Source organism: Littorina saxatilis, linkage group LG2 (assembly GCF_037325665.1).
Source record: "Littorina saxatilis isolate snail1 linkage group LG2, US_GU_Lsax_2.0, whole genome shotgun sequence".
Classification (NCBI taxonomy): Eukaryota; Metazoa; Mollusca; class Gastropoda; order Littorinimorpha; family Littorinidae; genus Littorina; species Littorina saxatilis.
The window spans coordinates 82,011,801-82,035,499 of record NC_090246.1 but is presented as its reverse complement, the minus strand read 5'-3'; the positions used below and the strand labels follow the sequence as shown (position 1 = coordinate 82,035,499).

The window sequence follows — 23,699 nt, the reverse complement described above, 5'->3', positions numbered from 1 at the left end:
TCAGTGCTAGTGTTCCAAAAATCAGAATGAAAAACAAGAATGGTAGATATTGGAAGTTTTAATTTGTGACAAAACCAAACCAATAAACAAGAAAGGTATGTTATCAGAATGTTTAATTATGACAAAACAAAACGTTACAGTTCAACCCAGCGGTCTTTTAAGTGGACAGACAGTCAAACACTTATAATGCAAAAAATAAACTTATCTGACAAATTGTCCGCAAGCTCGCTCATAAGACACAAGCGACACAATCAAAGCATAACAAAAGAAACAAAACAAAATGTTACATTCACAGGTATGTCACCCAATGGTCTGTAAATGTCTCCTGTTCCAGAAGTGTTTGTCTGTCTGTCCACTTAAATACCCCCCGCGGGTTAGGGGGAAGAATTTACCCGATGCTCCCCAGCATGTCGTAAGAGGCGACTAACGGATTCTGTTTCTCCTTTTACCCTTGTTAAGTGTTTCTTGTATAGAATATAGTCAATGTTTGTAAAGATTTTAGTCAAGCAGTATGTAAGAAATGTTAAGTCCTTTGTACTGGAAACTTGCATTCTCCCAGTAAGGTAATACATTGTACTACGTTGCAAGCCCCTGGAACAATTTTTTGATTAGTGCTTTTGTGAACAAGAAACAATTAACAAGTGGCTCTATCCCATCCCCCCCCTTTCCCCGTCGTGATATAACCTTGAACAGTTGAAAACGACGTTAAACACCAAATAAAGAAAGACCATTTGGTAAAACGGGCTAACAATTTGTCGGTAAAATCGTGGAACCTCGTAAGTGACTCTTGGCGCCAAGTCACTTGCGAGGTCCCACGATTTCACCAAAGATTTAAGAGATGATTGTCGGTGATTGTGCGATACGGTGGCGATACCGTGGTCAGTATTGGCAGCTATCAGTGTTATGAAAGTGGCCACCTTGGTCGTGTGACGCCAAAGATTCCAACTTTAATGCCCTTCCTTGTTGCATGTGTTTTGATTGATTTTGAGGCGTTCCAATTACTGAAGATAAATACATTCCCCTGAAGTGTTGATAACTCATAGTTTTCCTGACCAGAGGATGATCTTCGTAGATTTTATTGAATGTGGGATATTTGAATCAGCACCAAACTGTTTTAAAGAGATCTCCAACTTGACTTGTTTTCCGTGTTATAATTAGAGATCTCAACCCGGATTTGTTTTCTTAGCACAAATAGTTTCTTTCGTGTGTTATGTTTTTTGGGGTTTCTTTTAGTGTTTCGGAGGGAAAAAATACCTTCCTTGTTTTTACTTACAGCATCTTACATTCAGTGAAACATCTTCAAACCAGCTTGCTCTTATCTGTTAGAATACTCAAAACGATGCTCATCAGTCCAAGGGAAGTAATTTTTATTTAAAGGGCTAAAGTTATTGCTTTAGGTACGTCACAGATAATAGATGTGTTGTTGTTTTTGTATTGTGTTTTTTCATCAGTGTGTATGCTTTCTCCTCCTACTGTGTATGTTGAGTTGGTGCAATTTTGTACAGTCTGCTCATAATTTTGTTGTAGTTTTCTGTTGTAGTTAACTTATTTTGTTCATGAAATATTGTCGGTTTTGTTCAGTTTTATTCATATCTAAACATTAATGTTCCTGGTTTTGACACCATTAGTTATACATGTATGATATTTTATGTCTGCTTCTTTGATGCTGTGTGTGTGTGTGCATGTGTGTGAAAATGTACAGTTTCTAAAGTTTTTGGAGAGAAAGATTGCATTGTTCTAATGTCTCGTTATGATTTTGTTTTAATTTTGAACGTACTAAGTAAAGTTCATTGAATAGCCTTTAAGCAATTTACTGTTTACCTTAGTAAATGCAATGCTCTGGATCATGTGCTGTTTGTAACAGTGGCAAAGTTTACAACATGAATTGGTAATTTATTACTTGTACCAGTACCTGGTAACATCATTCGTGTCATGCATGATATAGGAATTAAAGTGAAAACTTGCACACTGTAGATTTGTAATAACAAAGGGAAGCACTTTAAATGTCCACAACAATGGCAGTGAGAGTTTTGTGGAATGAGATTAATCTCCTATCTATAAAGACTGACCTTAATTGAGCCTGAAGTCAACTTTGCGTAGTCTTTTTCCTCACAAATTCAGTGTCACAGTGTCAAAGCTTTTTGTCGCCAGCTTTGTGGAGTAGACTTTGCGAAGTCAACTTCGCACAATTAATTTGATGCTTAAGAGAATAAGAAGAATTGAAATGAATCAACAACTTTCATCCTCATTTTGGGAGACCGGTTCAACGGCATGGAACTCTTCTTTACGGTTAAGTCTACGTTTAGAACTCTTACTTTCCTGTGTCATTAGATCTTGTGTGAAAGTCACAAACTGTTGGCTTCAACATCTCGGATCTGGCTAGGCTTGTACATGAGGTAAGACCATCCCTCCACTTGGTCACATACCAAAATCAACACCCTCATTGCTTGCTGTGGCGATTTGTTTGTGATTTAAAAAAGAAATCAGTTTTTTTAAAAGGACAATGGTGACTTTTACAAAATTGCTTCATAAAAAAAATGTCCACTGTGCACAGACATCACCCAGGCTGTTCACTTTTGGTATGTGACCAAGCAGAGGGATGGTCTTGCCCCATGTAAAAGCCTGGCAAGATCTAAGGTCGTAGGCCGAACTGTTTACTCAAGATTTGGACTGTACCTTCAAGCACTCTGCCTCAATTACTTACGCTCCTTACTTCTGTTAAGGGTTGAGTAGCTGACATGTACGATCAAAAGTACTATGCAAAACACAATTTGTGATATGTATACAGAGATATCCATTTACAAATATTTTTGATAGTTGATATATCAGTTATCACTGCTTTGTTTCAAATATCAATGAAGTCTGCTTATTTTATTGGTATGGATTTAGTGAAATGTTAAATATCAGTGCCAATATTCATGCTTGTCAAATTTATACAAAGATATTCTTGTCAATTCTGTTGTGGAGCACAAATACACAAGCAGTTCGATGTGAACATAACATCGAAAGCAATATTTTTAATACTCTTGACTTGTACTACACAACTATATGTATGACCAAGAAACATGTACAAGTATTTATCATGCAAGTGTAAATGACAGATTTGTAGTGGGATAATTGACTTATCAAAAAGAAAGACTATGTCAACTCATGGATGATTTTTGAAAACAAAATAACAGTATGTTAATTGCCTGAAATGTAAATTATATACCACATACTCTTAAAGTGACAGTAAATAGTTGTTGTTTTTTGTGTAGACTTTTAGGTTTTGAGGAATGTTTGGCGTGCGTTCAAAGAGCTGTACTGTATTTTTAAAAAGTTGTTATGTTTTGAATGTGACATTGCTTTGTACTACGATCGTAAAATTAATCATAAATGTATACATGCTGTGAGCTTTCTGTTCAAACCTTTAAGCTGTTGTTTTTTCTCAGCAAGACACCCCAAAAGCGAATTTATTCCTGAAAATTAAATTGGAGCGTTTAAAAAAACAATCTTTTCAAAAATATCTGGTGTTAATGTGTTTGAATGTACTTTTTTAAAAAATTTTAAATCAATGTCTGAACAAAACCATGCTTGCAGCCCTAGCCTGGCAAGTTGTGTGCCTTTGGACTTTTATTCCTTGGTCTCACCCTGTTTTTGACCAGAAATGTTTTGAAAGCCATTCCGTGTTTGTTTTGAAGAGATTACAAATTAAAGTTTTTACCATGACTTTTTCCATTAAAGAAATGTCCTTTTCAAGCTGTGCACAGTGATTGGATTCATTACAATTTATTTTTGATGTGAATTATAGCAGATACTCATGCAAACATACACACGCACACACACACACATTCACACACACACACACACACACACACACACACTCACTCACACAAACACACACACACACTTTACATATTCAAGACTCAAAGATTTTAATGTCCTTATAACAACAAGGAAAATTCCCTCGCAGTGTCAGGCGGGTTAAAACACAAGTCGCGTAAGGCGAAAATACAACATTTAGTCAAGTAGCTGTCGAGCTCACAGAATGAAACTGAACGCAATGCCATTTTTCAGCAAGACCGTATACTCGTAGTATCGTCAGTCCACCGCTCATGGCAAAGGCAGTGAAATTGACAAGAAGAGCGGGGTAGTAGTTGCGCTAAGAAGGATAGCACGCTTTTCTGTACCTCTCTTTGTTTTAACTTTCTGAGCGTGTTTTTAATCCAAACATATCACATCTATATGTTTTTGGAATCAGGAACCGACAAGGAATAAGATGAAAGTGTTTTTAAATTGATTTCGACAATTTAATTTTGATAATAATTTTTATATATTTAATTTTCAGAGCTTGTTTTTAATCCAAATATAACATATTTATATGTTTTTGGAATCAGAAAATGATGGAGAATAAGATGAACGTAAATTTGGATCGTTTTATAAATTTTTATTTTTTTTTTACAATTTTCCGATTTTTAATGACCAAAGTCATTAATTAATTTTTAAGCCACCAAGCTGAAATGCAATACCGAAGTCCGGGCTTCGTCGAAGATTACTTGACCAAAATTTCAACCAATTTGGTTGAAAAATGAGAGCGTGACAGTGCCGCCTCAACTTTCACGAAAAGCCGGATATGACGTCATCAAAGACATTTATCAAAAAAATGAAAAAAAACGTTCGGGGATATCAATCCCAGGAACTCTCATGTAAAATTTCATAAAGATCGGTCCAGTAGTTTGGTCTGAATCGCTCTACACACACACACAGACAGACACACACACACACACATACACCACGACCCTCGTCTCGATTCCCCCCTCTACGTTAAAATATTTAGTCAAAACTTGACTAAATATAAAAACATCTCAATCACTAACAGGACCAAATTTCACTAAAAACCGCACACGGGCTACTCACATTATATTCATGCATTTGCATGCAGAAATGCTTATGATAACAGGAGCATCAATGTGTCGAAGTTCGTAACAGTCAGTTGCCTACACCCCCCCCCCCCCCCCCCCCCCATTCTACTTATGGCAACAAGCTGACAAACACTTGTAGTACAGAAAATAATCTTATCTAAAAAAAAGGCCAAGCAGCTCGCCCTGAAGACACAAGCGAGACTAAACATTATTTTAAAAGACTTAAGAGACCACTGGGTCAAAGATCAGTGAACGTAACGTTTTGTTTTGTTATAAATGTAACGTTCCAATTATACATACACTTTCTTACTTTTTTATTCTGAATTTTGGAACGTTGGCAGTCTATTTGTTTCTGGTTTTCTGGTCTGACGGGGGTCATAAGAACTGACACATGGCACTTCCCTATCCTTAGCGGATTATGACTTTATTCAGTTATTCTGCAGAAAAACAGAAATGCTGGAGAAAAACTGTTTGTTTCTGCAGCATTTCTGCATAATGTCATCTTTCGCGAGAGCAACGTTTTTTTCTGCAGTAAAACAGTTTTACTGCAGTAAAATTGAAATCAAGAATGCTGCAGTAAAACGGTGATGTTGTTTTACTGGAGAAAAACTGTTTACACTTTTTTTTCAGCATTTTGGCATTATTCAGTTATTCTGCAGAAAAACAGAAATGCTGGAGAAAAACTGTCTTTTCTGCAGCATTTCTGCATAATGTCATCTATCACCGAGGCAACGGGTTTTTCTGGAACAAAACATTTTACTGCAGTAAAATTGAAATCAAGAATGCTGCAGTAAATCGGTGCTGTTGTTTTACTGCAGAAAACCTGTTTACATTTTTTCTGCAGCATTTTGTACTGGCTCATTATGATGTTGGAGCACGCGAGCCCTCCTCTGTCGAGAGATGGACTCATCCAGAATTACCAATAGTTGTGCGTGACACGAATCCCAGGGGGCGACGAATACAAACGCTACTTTACAATGTCGTTCGTTTTTCTCCAGAAAAACTGTCAGAGACTATTCTGAAGAAAAAGTTAATCGCAATAATGCTGCAGAAAACCAAGTAAACATTATGCTTCAGAAAAACTGTTTTACTGCAGTGAAAACGTTGCTTCGGCGAAAAATGACATTATGCAGAAATGCTGCAGAAAAGACAGTTTTTCTCCAGCATTTCGGTTTTTCTCCAGAATAACTGAATAATGTCATGATCCGCCAAGAGCCAGTACAAAATGCTGCAGAAAAAATGTAAACAGGTTTTCTGCAGTAAAACAACAGCACCGTTTTACTGCAGCATTCTTGATTTCAATTTTACTGCAGTCAAATGTTTTGCTGCAGAAAAAAACGCTGCTTCGGCGAAAGATGACATTATGCAGAAATGCTGCAGAAAAGAACGGTTTATCTCCAGCATTTGTCTTTTCTGCAGAATAACTGAATAAAGTCATAATCCGCTAAGGATACTTCCCGTCTTCCTTCACTACACAAAGCCCCCACACCCCCGCTTCCCCCCTTTTCTCTCCCCCCAAAACACACACACAACAAAAAAACAACAACAACAAACTATGGCCCGTGCCACTTACCGTACGTATATATATATATATATAGAGAGACTCAACAGAGGAGCACCATTTAATATTGATAGGAGATATTGTCACTGAGTGTGTTGAAAAGGAAGCCACTCTCGGTGCATCTGACGCATACGTCTGTACACACTGCAGTGTGTACAGACATATATGCATGTTATCTTAAAATACACATGCCTACTTTCGGATTTGAATGTCTGCTTTCAGACATGCCTACAGTGCACGCACTGGCTCAGTCACTTTTCCCGGAAAGCAACACCTGTTGAGTAGATCGACATATTATACAGTATAGATTATTTTGTCATTGATTGTTGGCCGGGCGTTCATGTTTGAGACATGTATACAAACATATAACGTGAATAAAAAAACAAGATTCTGAAATGATTTTGGAACGTTAGCAGTCTGTTCGGGAAGTTGTGGATTTAATAATAAACGTGACCAATGCCGGCACTGAGAACTTGTTGATCATTACTGGCTGGTTCTTGTGGAGAAGCAGAGCAGGACACGGCCCACATCCTACGAGACTGCAGGAACCACCAGGTGCTGAGAGAGGAAATCTGGCCATTGCCGGAGTCCCTGCACAACAAGCTGTACGGGCCAGTGGCTGCGCTGCAGAGGACCACTAATTATATCTCAAGATCTGGACTCCAAGTGTGATCGGCGATCGAAAAGAAGAAGAAGATTACTGGCTGGGAAACGGAAAGACTCGAACTGTGAATCTGAGACAGGGAGCTTGAATTAGTTTCGCCGAACTTGACAATGGATGACAGCCATGGCGATAGTGCGGGTTGTGGTGGTGGCAAGGATAGTACTTTCAGAGGAGAAGAGGAGAGAGGCGCAGAAGAAGAACATCAGAGACAGGGTGAAACGACGGATGAAGATGGTGATGGTGGTTTATTTGGAGAAGAGGAAGATATACTACATGATGGTAAGAGAGAGGGAGAGAGACAGAGAGGGATTGATAGAGACAGAAAGGGAAGGAGGAATCGAGAGAGATAACTGATTGAATTGAATTGACTCAAGTTTATTTTACACAACAAAGCTTTTTCGTTCACTAAACAAGTTATAAATCCTTTCCGACTTTCGTTTCCCAGAAGCTGATGGCATCAACAAGACCATCAAGAAGAAGTACAAAGCAGTGAAACGCTTCTTTACCAGGTACAGTGCCAGTGGAATCCCCAGAGAGAGAGAGAGTGAGAGAGACTGAGAGAGGGAGAGAGAGAGAGGGGGGGAGAGACTGAGACGGAGAGACTGAGAGAGAGGGAGAGAGAGAGAGAGAGAGTGTGTGTGTGTGTGTGCTTTTAAGTGCCGTGTGCGCCTGTTCCCGTGTGTACACGGCTACAATCACACGGTCCAGAAAGTCATTTTCAAACATGGTACGATGTTTTGTTCGTGATTGTCAGTCGAAAACGAGTTTAGCCAGAGAACCAAAAGTAGCTACATCATAATGTTAAGATTATCAAGAGATGGTGTTTGTTACATTTAGTCAAGTTATGACTAAATGTTTTAACATCGAGGGGGGAATCGAGACGAGGGTCGTGGTGTACTGTGTGTGTGTGCGTGCGTGTAGAGCGATTCAGACCAAACTACTGGACCGACCTTTATGAAATTTGACATGAAAGTTCCTGGGTATGATATCCCCATATGTTTTTTTCATTTTTTTGATAAATGTCTTTGATGACGTCATATCCGGCTTTTCGTGAAAGTTGAGGCGGCACTGTCACGCCCTCATTTTTCAACCAAATTGGTTGAAATTTTGGTCAAGTATTGTTCGACGAAGCCCGGACTTCGGTATTGCATTTCAGCGTGGTGGCTTAAAAATTAATTAATGACTTTGGTCATTAAAAATCTGAAAATTGTAAAAAAAATATTTCTTTTATAAAACGATCCAAATTTACGTTCATCTTATTCTCCATCATTTGCTGATTCCAAAAACATATAAATATGTTATATTTGGATTAAAAACAAGCTCTGAAAATTAAATATATAAAAATTATTATCAAAATTAAATTGTCGAAATCAATTTAAAAACACTTTCATCTTATTCCTTGTCGGTTCCTGATTCCAAAAACATATAGATATGATATGTTTGGATTAAAAACACGCTCAGAAAGTTAAAACGAAGAGAGGTACAGAAAAGCGTGCTATCGTTCTCAGCACAACTACTACCACGCTCTTCTTGTCAATTTCACTGCCTTTGCCGTGAGCGGTGGACTGACGATGTTACGAGTATACGGTCTTGCTGCGTTGCATTGCGTTTAGTTTCATTCTGTGAGTTCGACAGCTACTTGACTAAATGTTGTATTTTCGCCTTACGCGACTTGTTTATGTTATTCCGCTGACAGTGAGGTCCAAACAGCTATATCATAAGATAAGATATTTGCTTTAGTAAAAAAAACAAGTCGCGTAAGGCGAAAATACAATATTTAGTCAAGTAGCTGTCGAACTCACAGAATGAAACTGAACGCAACGCAACGCAGCAAGACCGTATACTCGTAGCATCGTCCCTCCACCGCCCGTGGCAAAGGCAGTGCACGTGGAATTGACAAGAAGAGCGCGCGGGGTATTCGTTGCGCTGAGAAGGATAGCACGCTTTTCTGTACCTCTCTTCGTTTTAACTTTCTGAGCGTGTTTTTAATCCAAACATATCATATCTATATATTTTTGGAATCAGGAACCGACAAGGAATAAGATGAAAGTGTTTTTAAATTGATTTCGAAAAAAAAATTTTGATAATAATTTTTATATATTTAATTTTCAGAGCTTGTTTTTAATCCAAATATAGCATATTTATATGTTTTTGGAATCAGCAAATGATGGAGAATAAGATAAACGTAAATTTGGATCGTTTTATAAATTTTTATTTTTTTTTACAATTTTCAGATTTTTAATGACCAAAGTCATTAATTAATTTTTAAGCCACCAAGCTGAAATGCAATACCGAACCCTGGGCTTCGTCGAAGAGTACTTACTTACTTACTGCCTTTCACGCCTGGTGGCGTGTAGGGCAGCGTCGTCGAAGAGTACTTGACCAAAATTTCAACCAATTTGGTTGAAAAATGAGGGCGTGACAGTGCCGCCTCAACTTTCACGAAAAGCCGGATATGACGTCATCAAAGACATTTATCAAAAAAATGAAAAAAAAACGTTCGGGGATTTCATACCCAGGAACTCTCATGTCAAATTTCATAAAGATCGGTCCAGTAGTTTAGTCTGAATCGCTCTACACACACACACACACACACACACACACACACACACACGCACGCACATACACCACGACCCTCGTTTCGATTCCCCCTCGATGTTAAAATATTTAGTCAAAACTTGACTAAATATAACAACACGTTGTGCATGTGTGTGTGTGACTGTGACGGTGTGCCTGTGTGTGTGTGTGTGTGTGTGTATATATATGTGTGTGTGTGTGTGTGTGTGTGTATGTGTATGTGTGTGTGTGTGTGTGTTTGGGTGTGGGTGTGTGTGTGTGTGTTTGATGTTAAGGTCTGGCGATCAAGGGAAGGGAGACAACCAGCAGCCCACATCATCACTCTCACAACCACCCGCACCATCACATCCAGCACTAGACTTGGACGAGCCAGACCACGCGACAGATGACGTGTACAACTTCACGCACCCTGCACGTGGGCGGGCACTCATCATCAACAACGAAACGTTCCGCCCAGAGTCCTATCTGCCTGATCGCCCTGGCTCTTCAAAAGACGCGACAGCTTTGATAGAGATGTTCGAGGAACTTCAGTTTGACGTCAAGTGCTACCATAATCAAACAGCTAAAAAGATGATGAAAATATTGAAAAAAGGTAGGGAGTGTACCCGGCATCCAGCCCATCCTCTCTTCTAAAGCTATGTGTCAGTTTTTTTTGCGTGAACCCAAATCTGTCAGGTATGGTCCAAATCACAACATCAGATACTTTGTGCATAGACCTATCTAAATATAGGTCCCTGCTTTGTGTAAACATATTGTGTCTCTTATTTTTATTTGCACCACACTTTGAGTCATTCTGTTTCAAAAAGCACTAGAATGAAGAACTTTTGTGTCCATTATCGGATCACTGCACTAGTACATGTAATATTCTCCGAAGATGGAACTTGTGCTGTTTAATCTGAACTTAACATGCATTTCATGCTAAATTCATATCGAGTTTATGGTATGTATGTGTATTTGTGTCAAATCAGACATATGAAAACATGGTTTAATAATGAATTTCTTTCATTGCATACCTTTCAGATGGGATCAGCTCGTTACTACCCCGGCTCGTTACTCCCCCTTAGGCTTAGGGTTAGGGTTAGGGTTAGTAACAAGCCGGGGGAGTAACGAGCCGGGGGAGTAACGATACGGGGGAGTAACGAGATGCATACTGGGCGGTTGAAATATTTAACATGTTGTAGAATTTAATGTAAAACACTTTGCTTTGGTGGTTGTTATTGTAAGGTTGTCACCTGGGCAGGTTTTATTGCACAATATGATCAGTAAATAAAATTGCATTGTGGATTTGTTTCAGAGGCGGATGAGTATGATCATGACAACGCTAACTGTCTAGCAGTAGCCATCATGTCCCATGGAGACTCAGAAAAACTTGAAAATTTTCCTTGTGATCAGCAAACCATTCCAAGTGGCGACAAAATTCAGAAGGACCTCATTTTTGGTGTGGATGGCTGTGTGATATTGACAGAGTCGGTCACAAAGGCCTTTCAAGACGAAATGTGTCCTGGTCTTGTTGGGAAGCCTCGCCTGTTTTTCTTACAAGTATGTTTAGAGAAAGATAGTGTGTTCACTTGTGTGTGTGTGTGTGTGTGTGTGTGTGTGTGTGTGTGTGTGTGTGTGTGTGTGTGTGTGTGTGTGTGTGTGTGTGTGTGTGTTTATTCTGTGTGTGTATGTGCGTGTAATTTACTATGTGTTTATTCTGTGAGTGTGCTTGTGTGCAAGTATGTTACATGCATGCTAGCAAGAGTGTAGTTTTAGGAGAGAGGCTTTTCAGATGATTTTTGTTGTTGATTTTTTTAATTTAAATAAGTTGTAAAAATCTACAATCCGGTTTGAAAGCACTGTAAATTGTAAATAAGGATTTTATCTTCTCTGTTGCATGTTGTCTCTATAGTTTCTTTGTCTTCTCCATTTTTTCTTTGTCTTCTCCATTGTTTCTTTGTCTTTTCTGTTGTTTCTAGGCGTGTCGTGGAACGGCTTACGATGATGGTGTCGACATTGCCATTGTACCGGATAAAGCACGCTCCAGTGACGAGAAGAAAGACAATCCCTCACAGGAGCTGGATGACGATGATGATCAGCAGGAACAGGACGAGCCAACCGTTGTCTCTCCAGCTCCCATTTTCAAGGATTTTCTCGTCATGTACGCTACCCCTCCAGGTATATTGGCTTTGAGAGATTATGAAACAAAATAAGCACACCGATCGGGTCAAGGGCTGATTACTGAATTGGAAATCGTTTCTCAGCAATAACGGTTGACTTTAAATTATTAGGGGAACTTGCCAAACAAGACATCTGATTGGCTTTTCAGAATTGGGGGGGGGGGGGGGGGAGGGGGAAGTGGGGGCGAGAAGTGGGGGCGAGAAGTGGGGACATTGGTTGAAAGGAAAGAACTTGGGGGGGGGGGGGGGGGGTAGGGTCGGGGGGGAGGACATGAAGAAGAAAGAGAGCTGACGGTGAGTATTTTGCATCTCAAATTCCGGCAACATCATTGCATATCTACGATTTCACTGAATGTGTGTGTGTGTGTGTGTGTGTGTGTGTGTGTGTGTGTGTGTGTGTGTGTGTGTGTGTGTGTGCATTTGTATGTATGCATGTGTGTGTGTGTGTGTGTGTGCGTGTGCATGTGAGTGTGTGTGCTTGCATAGTATTGTAATTTACCTATTAATTGTATTCCAGTGTGGGTGCTTGTGTGTGTGTGTGTGAGTGTGTTGGTGCATTCATATGTGTTCCGAAAAGGTCACCATGCATGTTGCAGAACATCTCGCTGATGGCTCATGCTGTCCTTGCACACTGTGGTCACTACGCACCTGACCTTACTGTGCACCTGACCTTACTGTGCACCTGACCCGGGTCTTACCTTGTCCTAGCCGCATGACGTCTAGCATTTTATTCAATTTTTTCTGCTTCAGGTCATTTTGCATGGCGCAGAGGCTCTGGGACGTGGTTTGTGCAGTCTCTGCACACTGTGTTCACCAAGCAATTGACCCCAAGTATGTCCTTGACCCAGGCCTTGACCCGCGTTGCTAGGATGGTTGCCCAGGGATACGAGTCCTATGATAAGAAGAATCTGAAGATATCTGGAAAGAAGCAGGTACCTGTCCTGCAGTCCATGCTGGTGAAGGATGTTTACTTTTCAAAGAAATAAAGGAGGAGATGTAGATGTGTACTTTTTCTGAGGAAAGGACCATCAAGTCAGTATCAGTAGTGGGGCGGGGATGTAGCTCAGTCGGTAGCGCGCTGGATTTGTATCCAGTTGGCCGCTGTCAGCGTGAGTTCGTCCCCACGTTCGGCGAGAGATTTATTTCCCAGAGTCAAATTTGTGTGCAGACTCTCCTCGGTGTCCGAACACCCCCGTGTGTACACGCAAGCACAAGACCAAGTGCGCACGAAAAAGATCCTGTAATCCATGTCCACGAAAATACCCAGCATGCTTCCTCCGAAAGCGGTGTATGGCTGCCTAAATGGCAGGGTAAAAACAGTCATACACGTATAATTCCACTCGTGCAAACCACGAGTAGACGTGGGAGTTTCAGCCCACGAACGCAGAAGAAGAAGAAGTATCAGTAGTGACTGAATGCACAGTATAAAAATAATGCAGGTTTTAGATGAACAAACTCTGGTTTTACACGTATGCAAAACCCCTATTGTTGAAGACATTTGACGAATGCTTGAATGGTACTGCAGGGACAGTATAAAAAGACATCACAGATTTTACTGCAAAAAAAGAGTATGTTTGATAGGATGAAAATGTAATATGTTATCAGTTAGCCTTACCGTGTGCATATTACAGTCTGCCCAGAACAATACATGTACTGCAGCTTAACCGTGACAAGAGCAGCACCATCACCACTCAGGAATAGACCCGAAAGTGTCAATCATGCTATTTGTACATTTACAGCCAGTTACTTACACTGAGTGTACCTAAAGTAATAAATATGCATAGTTTTTATGTCTGGCGCACAGTCTGGCCATAAAGAAACGTGTTCATGGTTTACAATCTTTTTATATGGTTTTAAAAATGTCCATCTGTGTAAGCCAGCAACAGATTTAACTGAAGAAAAAATGTAACGACATGATGAAAGTGCAAGCACACAAATGATGCGACAAAAAGTGATCAAAATAACTACTTATATATCATGTGTCTATGTGTTCTGAGTGTGTTTTTATGTGATATGTTACACGAGCCAAAAGAAATTTGTTTGTTTGTTATATTCAACCAAATAAGTTTTAGTGAATTGAAAATGTGCGTTTTTTGAGTGGATTCGTTTCTATTTGGTCACCTCCATTGCCAACTATGTCACATGGCTGTCTAAAAGGGGAAATGCGTTAGAAGTTAATATTTCTATTTTGTATGTGTGAAGAAATACCCCAGGGTACAGAGTACTTGAAATGCTCCTCTGTGTTCATGAATGTTGCTTATTGCAATGCCTATATCTCAAACTGAGTACGCTGTACAGTGGAACTGCCTTTTAAGACACCGCCCCCCCCCCCCCCCCTCCTATTTAAGACTTGCTCCTTTTGTAAGACTTTCTTTATAACCTCTGTGAAAAGACTCCCTCTATCAGTCTATGATAAGACCCGACTTTTGGAGGTCTTAAAAGGGGGGTTCCACTGCAGTAGAATTTAATATTTCTGGAGGATATCCATTCCTACATAATATATAGTTATGAATTATTAATTTAGCAATAAAAGAAACTTTCCCTTTCAAGTTGACATTGTTTTTGTGTTGCCTGGGTCAGTTGCACTAGAGTGAACATTCAGTGTGGTGTTCCCAGGAAATCTTATCTGTGTTCTGTCATGTCACCCAAAGCTGTTTTAATCTAAATTGCACCACACACATCACATGTAATGTACATACATTGCATTCACACAAACACATGCCAACACACACACACACACACACACACTGTCAAACCATGATGCATCAGCATGTCAACAATTTATTGATGGGAATCTGTACATCACCTTACACTTGTCAGCAACAACACACGTTCACATTCCAACGGCTGTACCATTCTTTCTTTATTTGGTGTTTAACGTCATTTTCAACCGTTCAAGGTTATATCGCGACGGGGAAAGGGGAAAGATGGGATAGTCTCAGCCACTTGTTAATTGTTTCTTGTTCACAAAAGCACTAAGCTCCAGGGGCTTGCAACGTAGTACAAAATATGACCTTACTGGGAGAATGCAAGTTTCCAGTACAAAGGACTTTACATTTCTTACATACTGCTTGACTAAAATCTTTACAAACATTGACTATATTCTATACAAGAAACACTTAACAAGGGTAAAAGGAGAAACAGAATCCGTTAGTCGCCTCTTACGACATGCAGGGGAGCATCGGGTAAATTCTTCCCCCTAACCCGGGGGGGGGTGGCTGTACCATATATTCACAACAAACGTTCACATTCCAATAGCTGTACCATTATCATATATTCGCAACTCAAGCAATAGTCGACTCACACGTCACATACACATCGCTGCCATCACACAATACTTGGCAAATAATCAGAGAAAAAAAAAAAAGTTGCTGGCTGTGCAATGCCCCCTCTACATCCGGGAATCATTGAGGGGGAGAGGGGAGGTGCACGAAGAATGCTAAACTTCTATGTGAAACGTTTATGCCTAAGGGTGAGGAAGACATGTGACTCAAAAACCAAAAACACTCACGGAACACAAAAATAAAAAAATAAGTAAACATATATAATGAAACGAACAAGTTAAATATCGCAAAGAAAAGGTCTGCAGACAATACCCGCTATTACGAGCTAGTCGTGTGACAGAGAGTTTTCTTGCACACGAGACTGTAGATGTTTCACGACGGCTTTAGCCGGAGTGAAACAGCAGCAGTCGAGTGTGCAAGAACACTCTCTGTCACACGACTAGCTCGTAATGGCGATTATGTCTCACAGCTTCAACAGAGGAGAGAACAAACACGTTTTGCGTACTCACGCTTGATAAACCTAAACACAGGAGCAGCCATTGTGGAGAGATCTACTTGTTGACGAAAGTGAACGAACAACTATGAATGACGTCTCGGTATATGTGAATGACGTCACAGTCATCGTCACAGTCTGTATCTTTTGAAGCATTCCATTCTTCATGACGTCTTTCTGTGTCTGCATCCGCGAAATGTTTGTTCTTTCCGGGGTCTTTGTCATCTATGTTCAGAACTCTGTCCTTCTAGTTTCAGACTAACAGGCCTCCTGAGCGAGCCACTTTCCAAGGGAAGCTAAACTCGCGTATGGAAACAGTACTGTAGTCTGGGATGCCGTTTTCAGTATTCTCAGCGTTGAAGAATTTGTAAAGAGAAGACACGACAACAGCAGGAGAAATAAAAGTCGTGTGTGCATTTTGGGGCTTTTGAAGGGACGATTTCGAGTTTGAATCCGTTCTTGCACATGCTCCAAAGCGTGTAACATACAATCTTGCACACGTTTGCTTTAGTAGTGGCAAAGAAGGAAAGCGTGTGACATAGCATTATCTCTCGCGGAAACATGATCCCCGTACTAACACAGAGTGACTCAGTTTTTCTTACACACACATACTCATTCCCTGTCCCTTTAAGTCAAAATTACCTCAGACATTTGGATGAGTGAGAATTCTGTTACTGATACCTTTAAAATTGGCTGTGTTTCTTTTCTCATGAACATAGTCTACATGCAAATCTAATCCAGCTAAGTAATTCATTCATGAATGAACTTAATTATTGCACTTGCTAATCATTATACCCAAATGAGTCAGGTAAGCAAAATATTCAATAAAAGTGTAATCAAACCAAACAAACAAGAAAAATAATAATAATAACAACAACAACTAAAAACTTACACCAAACAGGAGAAAATCTGATGCATGTTTTACTGAAAACCTGAGAAATGAATTACGCAAGCATACAAAGATAAACGCCCTGAAGGATTTCTGACCACAATGATAACATAAGTAATAGATTTTTGCAACAGTTTGACATACTTGGTTTCTGATACTTTTGACTTCTGATAGCCTAGGGCTTTACCTCTTTCACAAGCCAGCCTCTTGAGCCAAATTTTCCCAAGTTTGTGAACGTTCTAGCAGGCCGGCCACTGTACTGGAGCATGTAATACTGTTGTTCACACAAGTTCATTTCGCAGGCTTTGCTGATTTTAAAAGCATTTTCGCTATAATCCGAAACCACCACACAAATGTACCAATCCTATACTCTAAACCTCTTCCTATTTTATTAATTAAAGATTGTTCTGGAATGTCCCTTGGAAGGGTTGTGTGCTCTGCATGCAATTTTCATATGGACTGTGGGGTTTGTTTGTTTATTTGTTGCCTAACGTCCAGCCGACTACGCAGAGCCATATCAGGACGAGGAAGGGGGGGATGAAGGGGGCCACTTGTCAAGCGATTCCTGTTTACAAATGCACTAACCCATTACTTGTGTCCCAGCAGGCTTTAGTAAAACTAAATTAATACCTACTGGAAGATTACCAGTTTCCAGTATGTTAAAATAGGCTTAACCTATCTACTGCTGGACTTACATCAGAACACTAACAGATTAAACTATACATGAATCGCGAGACAAGCGGCAAGAGAAGAGATTTTTGGAAAAAATACAGGTGAATGAGCAAGAAGGCAGAAAAAAGAAAAGAATTCATGAAGAAAAAGAGAGCATGACAGGAAAGAGGAACCAAAAATCTACCTAACAGCAAACTAGAAAGCTCCTGCGGTTCCAAAAACAGGAGGGGCCTTTAATTTCATAACCGCAGTGCCCCACTGCGGGAGACTGTGGGGTGAAGCTTTAAAGTTTTCTTCTTGTTTTTATCCCTCAAATTTGCCCTACAGTGAGGAAAACTCAAGAGCCAGAACTACCGTACACACACGTAACAGGGGTGGCGGGGTTGAAGGCAGGAAGAACCCACAACAGACCAGTTTCCTAATTGAAAGCCACCGTAAACCCATCTTCTCTCATGGGCTAAATACAGTCCTGCATAGCTCTCATGGGCTTAATACAGTCCTGCATAGCTCTCGTGGGCTAAATACAGTCCTGCATAGCTCTCATGGGCTTAATACAGTCCTGCATAGCTCTCATGGGCTTAATACAGTCCTGCATAGCTCTCATGGGCTTGATACAGTCCTGCATAGCTCTCATGGGCTTAAAACAGTCCTGCATAGCCAAACAGGTTGAAGAGATGTTAAAACCAATGCACAACCTTAGGCTTAATCACCCTAAGCTGTCTAGTTCTAAAAAGGAAAGAAAACACTAACAACAAGTCGCGTAAGGCGAAATAACAACATTTAGTCAAGCTGTTGAACTCACAGAATGAAACTGAACGCACTGCATTTTTTCACCAAGACCGCATACTCGTAGTTTCGTCAGTCCACCGCTCGTGGCAAAGGCAGTGAAATCGACAAGCCATGCAGAATAGTGCGGTAGTGGTCGCGCTGAGCAGGATAACACGCTTTTCTGTATGTCTAGTCTTTTTAGCTTACTGAGTTTGTTTTTGATCCAAACATATCATATCTATATGTTTTTGAAATCAGGGACCGACAAGGAATAAGATGAAATTGTTTCTAAATCGATTTCGGACAATTAATTTTAATCATAATTATCATATTTTTAATTTTCAGAGCTTGTTTGTAATCCAAATATAACATAATTATGTATATGAAAATGACGAAGAATAAAATGAAATTGTTTTTGGATCGTTTAAAAAAACCACAATTTTTTAATGACAAGTTTTCGATTTTTAATGACCAAATTCATTAATTATTTTTTAAGCCACCAAGCTGAAATGCAATTCCAAAGTCCGGCCTTCGTCGAAGATTGCTTTGCCAAAATTTCAATCAATTTGATTCGTCGCGATATAACCTTCGTGGTTGAAAACGACGTTAAACACCAAATAAAGAAAGAAAGAATCAATTTGATTGAAAAATGAGGGTGTGACAGTGCCGCCTCAACTTTTACAAAAAGCCGGATATGACATCATCAAAGACATTTATCAAAAAAATAAAAAAAACATACGGGGATATCATTCCCAGGAACTCTCATGTCCAATTTTATAAAGATCGGTCCAGTAGTTTAGTCTGAATCGCTCTACACACACCATGACCCTCGTCTCGATTCCCCCTCTATGTTAAAACTTGACTAAATGTAAAAAGCTAAAAACAAAGAAAAAACAACAACTAAAAATGTATATCACCCTTACAGTAATATACATATAATTACTGTCCCCTTCACACACAGACTTCCTAGGCATGCCACTAGTTCTCCAGCTTCAAAAACAGAAAATGTCTCACAGATCTAACCAGACAAGCAAAACGTATCTCACACATTCAACCAGACTTTTACACCAGCGAACCTAAATCCTACTGCTACACAATTGCAGCAGTGAAGTCAAGGGTAAAAACATAATTGTGTTAAAGAACCAAAAATGCTAACATAACGTTTCTTAACGGAAGGTGGGGTTTGGGGTTTGTTTGCTTTTTCTTTTCTTTTCTTTATTTGGTGTTTAACGTCGTTTTCAACCACGAAGGTTATATCGCGACGGGGGAAGGGGGAAGATGGGATAGAGCCACTTGTCAATTGTTTCTTGTTCACAAAAGCACTAATCAAAAATTTGCTCCAGGGGCTTGCAACGTAGTACAATATATGAACTTACTGGGAGAATGCAAGTTTCCAGTACAAAGGACTTAACATTTCTTACATACTGCTTGACTAAAATCTTTACAAAAATTGACTATATTCTATACAAGAAACACTTAACAAGGGTAAAAGGAGAAACAGAATCTGTTAGTCGCCTCTTACGACATGCTGGGGAGCATCGGATAAATTCTTTCTCGTCCCAACCAATATGGGACTCCCCCTAACCCGCGGGGGGTGTTTGTTTAACGCCCAGCCGACCACGAAGGGCCATATCAGGGCGGTGCTGCTTTGACCTTCAGTGGCTCCGTTCTTACACCAAGGCTGGTCCGTTGGTTTGTATTTGCCAACTTTTAGACTGGCACGGGGTAATTTATGCACCAGTCTTTGAGGCTAGAATGGTCCAATATAACAGAACCACACATAATGTGCAAATGGACTTAAGATACCCACAACATACATGGCACTTGACTTAATAACAGAGATGTCAGTTTGCGGCAGCAGTCTGTACAACACGAAAAGTTATTGCGTGTTGACAAAAACTGCTCCTCCGAAAGCGGCGTATGGCTGCCTAAATGGCGGGGTAAAAACGGTCATACACGTAACATTCCACTCGTGCAAACCACGAGTGCACGTGGGAGTTTCAACCCACGAACGCAGAAGAAGAAGAAGACAAAAACTGCCATCATGTCGTCATAACTGCCTAACTTTTTTTTAAAGATGGGGAATGGTGATGCCAAGAACAGAGTAAAACTTCCAGAAATTGTCAAAACGATTATGGTTGTTTCGGCAAATATGCTGAAGAAAATAAACTCTGAAAATATTCCCAAATAATGAAAAAAAATCTCTTCCCTACTTCACTGGAATTTCAAAAGACGATACTTCAACTGTAGTTATAAACTACAAACCAAAAACATACACAAGCATTCTAATATTTGTGTTTAAAATATCACACTGGTATCAATCTCTTCTACCCAGTCAGCAATCCAATAATGACAGATGCCAACAGCATAAATATGTGTAACAATGGGATACACCTGACACAAGTAAGTACATCTTGCATGCACACATGAAACAAGCGTTCAAGGACACATTTGACACTAATCGTAATACAGACTGATTCTTCTTCGCAATAATCAAAGAAAGTGACATTGTTAATATCATTCATGCCAAGAGTACCTACATACAATGTCAATACATACATGTAGCAATGTACAATAGCAGAGATTGCACTGATGTTTTAAAGAAGGCATAACATGTAAAAAATAGTCTGCAATTTCGCTGATTTCTGGGTAAATTATGCTAACATTAACTGGTAAAGCGACAGTTTGGCTTACACCCAAGGAACACTTACTCCAAGAAATACATGTACTTCAGTTCACAACCTGTCTGCGTCTGCAAAATATTGCAAAAAAGACCCTCAATCTAAGGGAGGTAACATCTGTACAATCACAAATCCAAGGCAAATTTAATGGAAACTTTTATACAAGAAGCTCTGCTTAAAATTTATTTAAAATTGTGTTTTGGTGACAAATTACTCCCCTTTAACTGTATCTGACTAGACATGTTCCAATGTTTCAAGTACCAAATAAATGTCCCGACATTTGGCAAAGCTCCTGATTGTCACCAAAAAAAAAAAAAAAGTGAGGAAAAATATCCAGATATGTGTAGTAAGGTTGTGAGCGATTATACAAAAGTTGAAGTCATTTTTGTTATTTTCTTTATTTTTTTTGCTATTAAGAAAAAAAAGAAAGAGAACTACAAAAGAAAGTTCCGGCATATTCATGTAACAAGATGTGAGGAGAAGAACATAACACACACAAAACCCACTCCTATCACTAAACCAACGTAATTACCTACTCCTGATGACACAAATACTGTAAAAGCAGATTTGTTAAAACATTATATTGATTAAAATGGATCTGCTGTGTTGTACATCATGAATTTATCTATTCTTCCATGTAATTCAAACGCATTTGAAAGCTATGTAAAAGATGTGAAAGAGGAAAACTACTGAGGAAACAATCATGATAAAAAAAAACATGAGTTAATACCAAATTCAAACGATGTTAACAAGTATCAAGTTGAAGCTCTTCTCCGTGAAAATTATCAGTGACAGTAACAGTCAATGCAAAACTGGCCTAGCATCTATCCAACTGAAAACCAGGGTTAAAGACATTATACTTGATCAGACATCTTCATGCACAAAAATCACAGGGAAAACACCATCAAGACACAATTTCTAATGATTTCTAAGAAAGACGGTTCAGTGGTGACACACACACACATGCGCACATTCCAATCTCATAATATGACACCAGGGTACAGAAAAATAGCCTGGGCCCAATGGAAATCCAGTCTCTCAAGTGCTATATTCACCAATGTCACTACTATACGTTAATGAGGTGAATGCTGAATCTCTGACAATCCAACAAAAGCGAGCACTAACAAAGCTGTAACATGCACAAGAAGGCCAGGTCTATGACCCTGGGATGGCATAACCAGAACATTGCGGCAAGCTCAGTTGGTTGTCATGGGCATACTCAAAGCAGAATGCATATTGCTGATGACTTTTTACCACATTGACGTAGAAACAACGGCTCATATTTTTTTATATTTTGTTGAATGCAGTTTATGTTCTTTCTACGTTATTCGACAAGACTTGATTTCGAAGTCTATGTTGTTTTGTTACATGTTTGGCAAGCATTTATATGCAAAAACTTAGTTTTTAACACATTTTGTCCGTTTACTCAAAATAACATTTTTGACACTTTAAAAGCCTAAGGCTTTTTTTCTAATAAACTTGCGTTGTTGAAACTTTGCATACATCTTGAGTGTGGTATTTCTGAGGTCTAATGTGAGCGTTTTGTTGAATTTTTTTTTTTGTGAGAAGTTATACTCTCTTTTGGGGCGTTTTTTCATGAAATTTAACATCACTCATTTTCATCACTGATATCTTTTGAATGACTCAAAATATCAAAAAAAGCCTCTCATTAGACCTGGGCATTGTGCTAAAGTATAAATAACAAGCATTAAAACAAAACTCCAGGGTGTTTTGTAAAAGCCTTAGGGTTTTAAAAAGGGGCGGTTTGGTGGCCATCTTGGATTGCTACCATGGCAACCAATGGCCTAAATTTAAAAAAAACAAACTTTTTCTTATGAGATGGACTGAGTACTTTAACACTACAAATGTGTTTTACCCGAGAGTCATCAAACAAAAAAAATCGCTTTTAACACCAGTGCCTCCCCTTAAAAGAAGAACCCTCACCAACCCAATTGCTTTGTCCAAGACAGTGACTACGCTACATTTTTCCGAACCGGGTTTCTTTGCAAGTTCCAATCCCATCTCTACTAAAACCCAGTCACTCTGTCATGCCAAAATCAACTAAAGCTATTATAAATTGACGGGTTAACTGTCAAAAGAAACATCAAGCGGTAAATATGACTTCCTGCCGATTTTATTTCCTGTATGTTCAGAAAATTATTTGTAAAACACCAGAAAAAGAAACAGAAACAGAAACAAACAATGCAGCACAACTGCAGTATGTTTCCTTTCAATTCCTTGAGAGTATGGATTCCACTGTCTGTTGATTGTGATGCAAAATGTCGGATGATGTCCAATTTTTTTGCATGAATTCCTTTGTATATGCTCCCTTCCCATTGCTGTAGTGTAGTACTGACCTGGAATTTCTTATCAAAGGGGCAGAACTTTGTTCACTTCACTGTTAACCATTCACAGACACTCTGCTTTCTGCATTAACTCCACTTCCTAACCCAACCAGTTTGTCATCAAAATGCATGTGAAGTGTAGTTGGTGCTCCTTTTCTACGCAAGGCGCTTGAGGTGCTTTCGTGAGCAAAAATTCCTCCTTCTAGCTTGTGCAGATAATCCACAACTGACACGGCGACAGAATCAGGAGTTGCTGTCTGGAATAAAAAAAAACACTCTGCCATCATGAAGGTAAAAACTTCCCATGAAGTTGAAGCATATTCCTCGTTCCTCAGTATCCTCCCTGAAAGCCTGAAGGGCGGAGTGAAAGGCGGGGCTGAGCAGTGTGTGAGCGGGTGCCGGTGAAATGTATTTGAATGTTCAAAGTTGTCTGAAGCAGAATCCTTTTCTTCAAGCAGTTTTCAGGTCTTCCAGTCGCTGACGAATCTTCCGTCTTATTCGTTCATACCTGAAGAAAAGAATTGAAATTAAAAACATTCTGTAACATTTACCTTCTTCTGTGGCATTACGACATCTTTCTACCCTTGATTTTTCTTACACTATTTTCTTTTCCTTGCAAAAGATCTGCATCATGTTTGCTTACTTCACATACACATACATTGTACTTGCACAAACACGTTCTCTCGCTCTCTCTCTCTCTCACAC

General features: G+C 39.4%; 2 protein-coding genes across 3 annotated transcripts in view; one reads left to right on the top strand and one right to left on the bottom strand.

Annotated features, from left to right (window-relative positions):
• The first annotated feature begins 6,812 nt into the window (after nt 1–6,812).
• LOC138959893 (caspase-7-like) lies at nt 6,813–13,108 on the top strand. Its single transcript, XM_070331565.1, has 6 exons — nt 6,813–7,405; nt 7,572–7,635; nt 9,979–10,295; nt 10,998–11,242; nt 11,662–11,860; nt 12,613–13,108. The coding sequence occupies exons 1-6, from the start codon at nt 7,237–7,239 to the stop codon at nt 12,846–12,848; spliced, it is 1,230 nt and encodes a 409-aa protein (XP_070187666.1). The 5' UTR covers nt 6,813–7,236; the 3' UTR covers nt 12,849–13,108.
• A 3,213-nt stretch (nt 13,109–16,321) lies between these two features.
• Nucleotides 16,322–23,699, bottom strand: part of LOC138959891 (ras association domain-containing protein 4-like) — a 59,024-nt gene continuing 51,646 nt past the window's right edge. For both annotated transcript variants that reach the window (XM_070331562.1, XM_070331563.1), the window contains exon 10: nt 16,322–23,502. In XM_070331562.1, the coding sequence (XP_070187663.1) occupies nt 23,445–23,502 (58 nt within the window). In that variant the 3' untranslated portion in view covers nt 16,322–23,444. The remainder of the gene's footprint in view (nt 23,503–23,699) is intronic.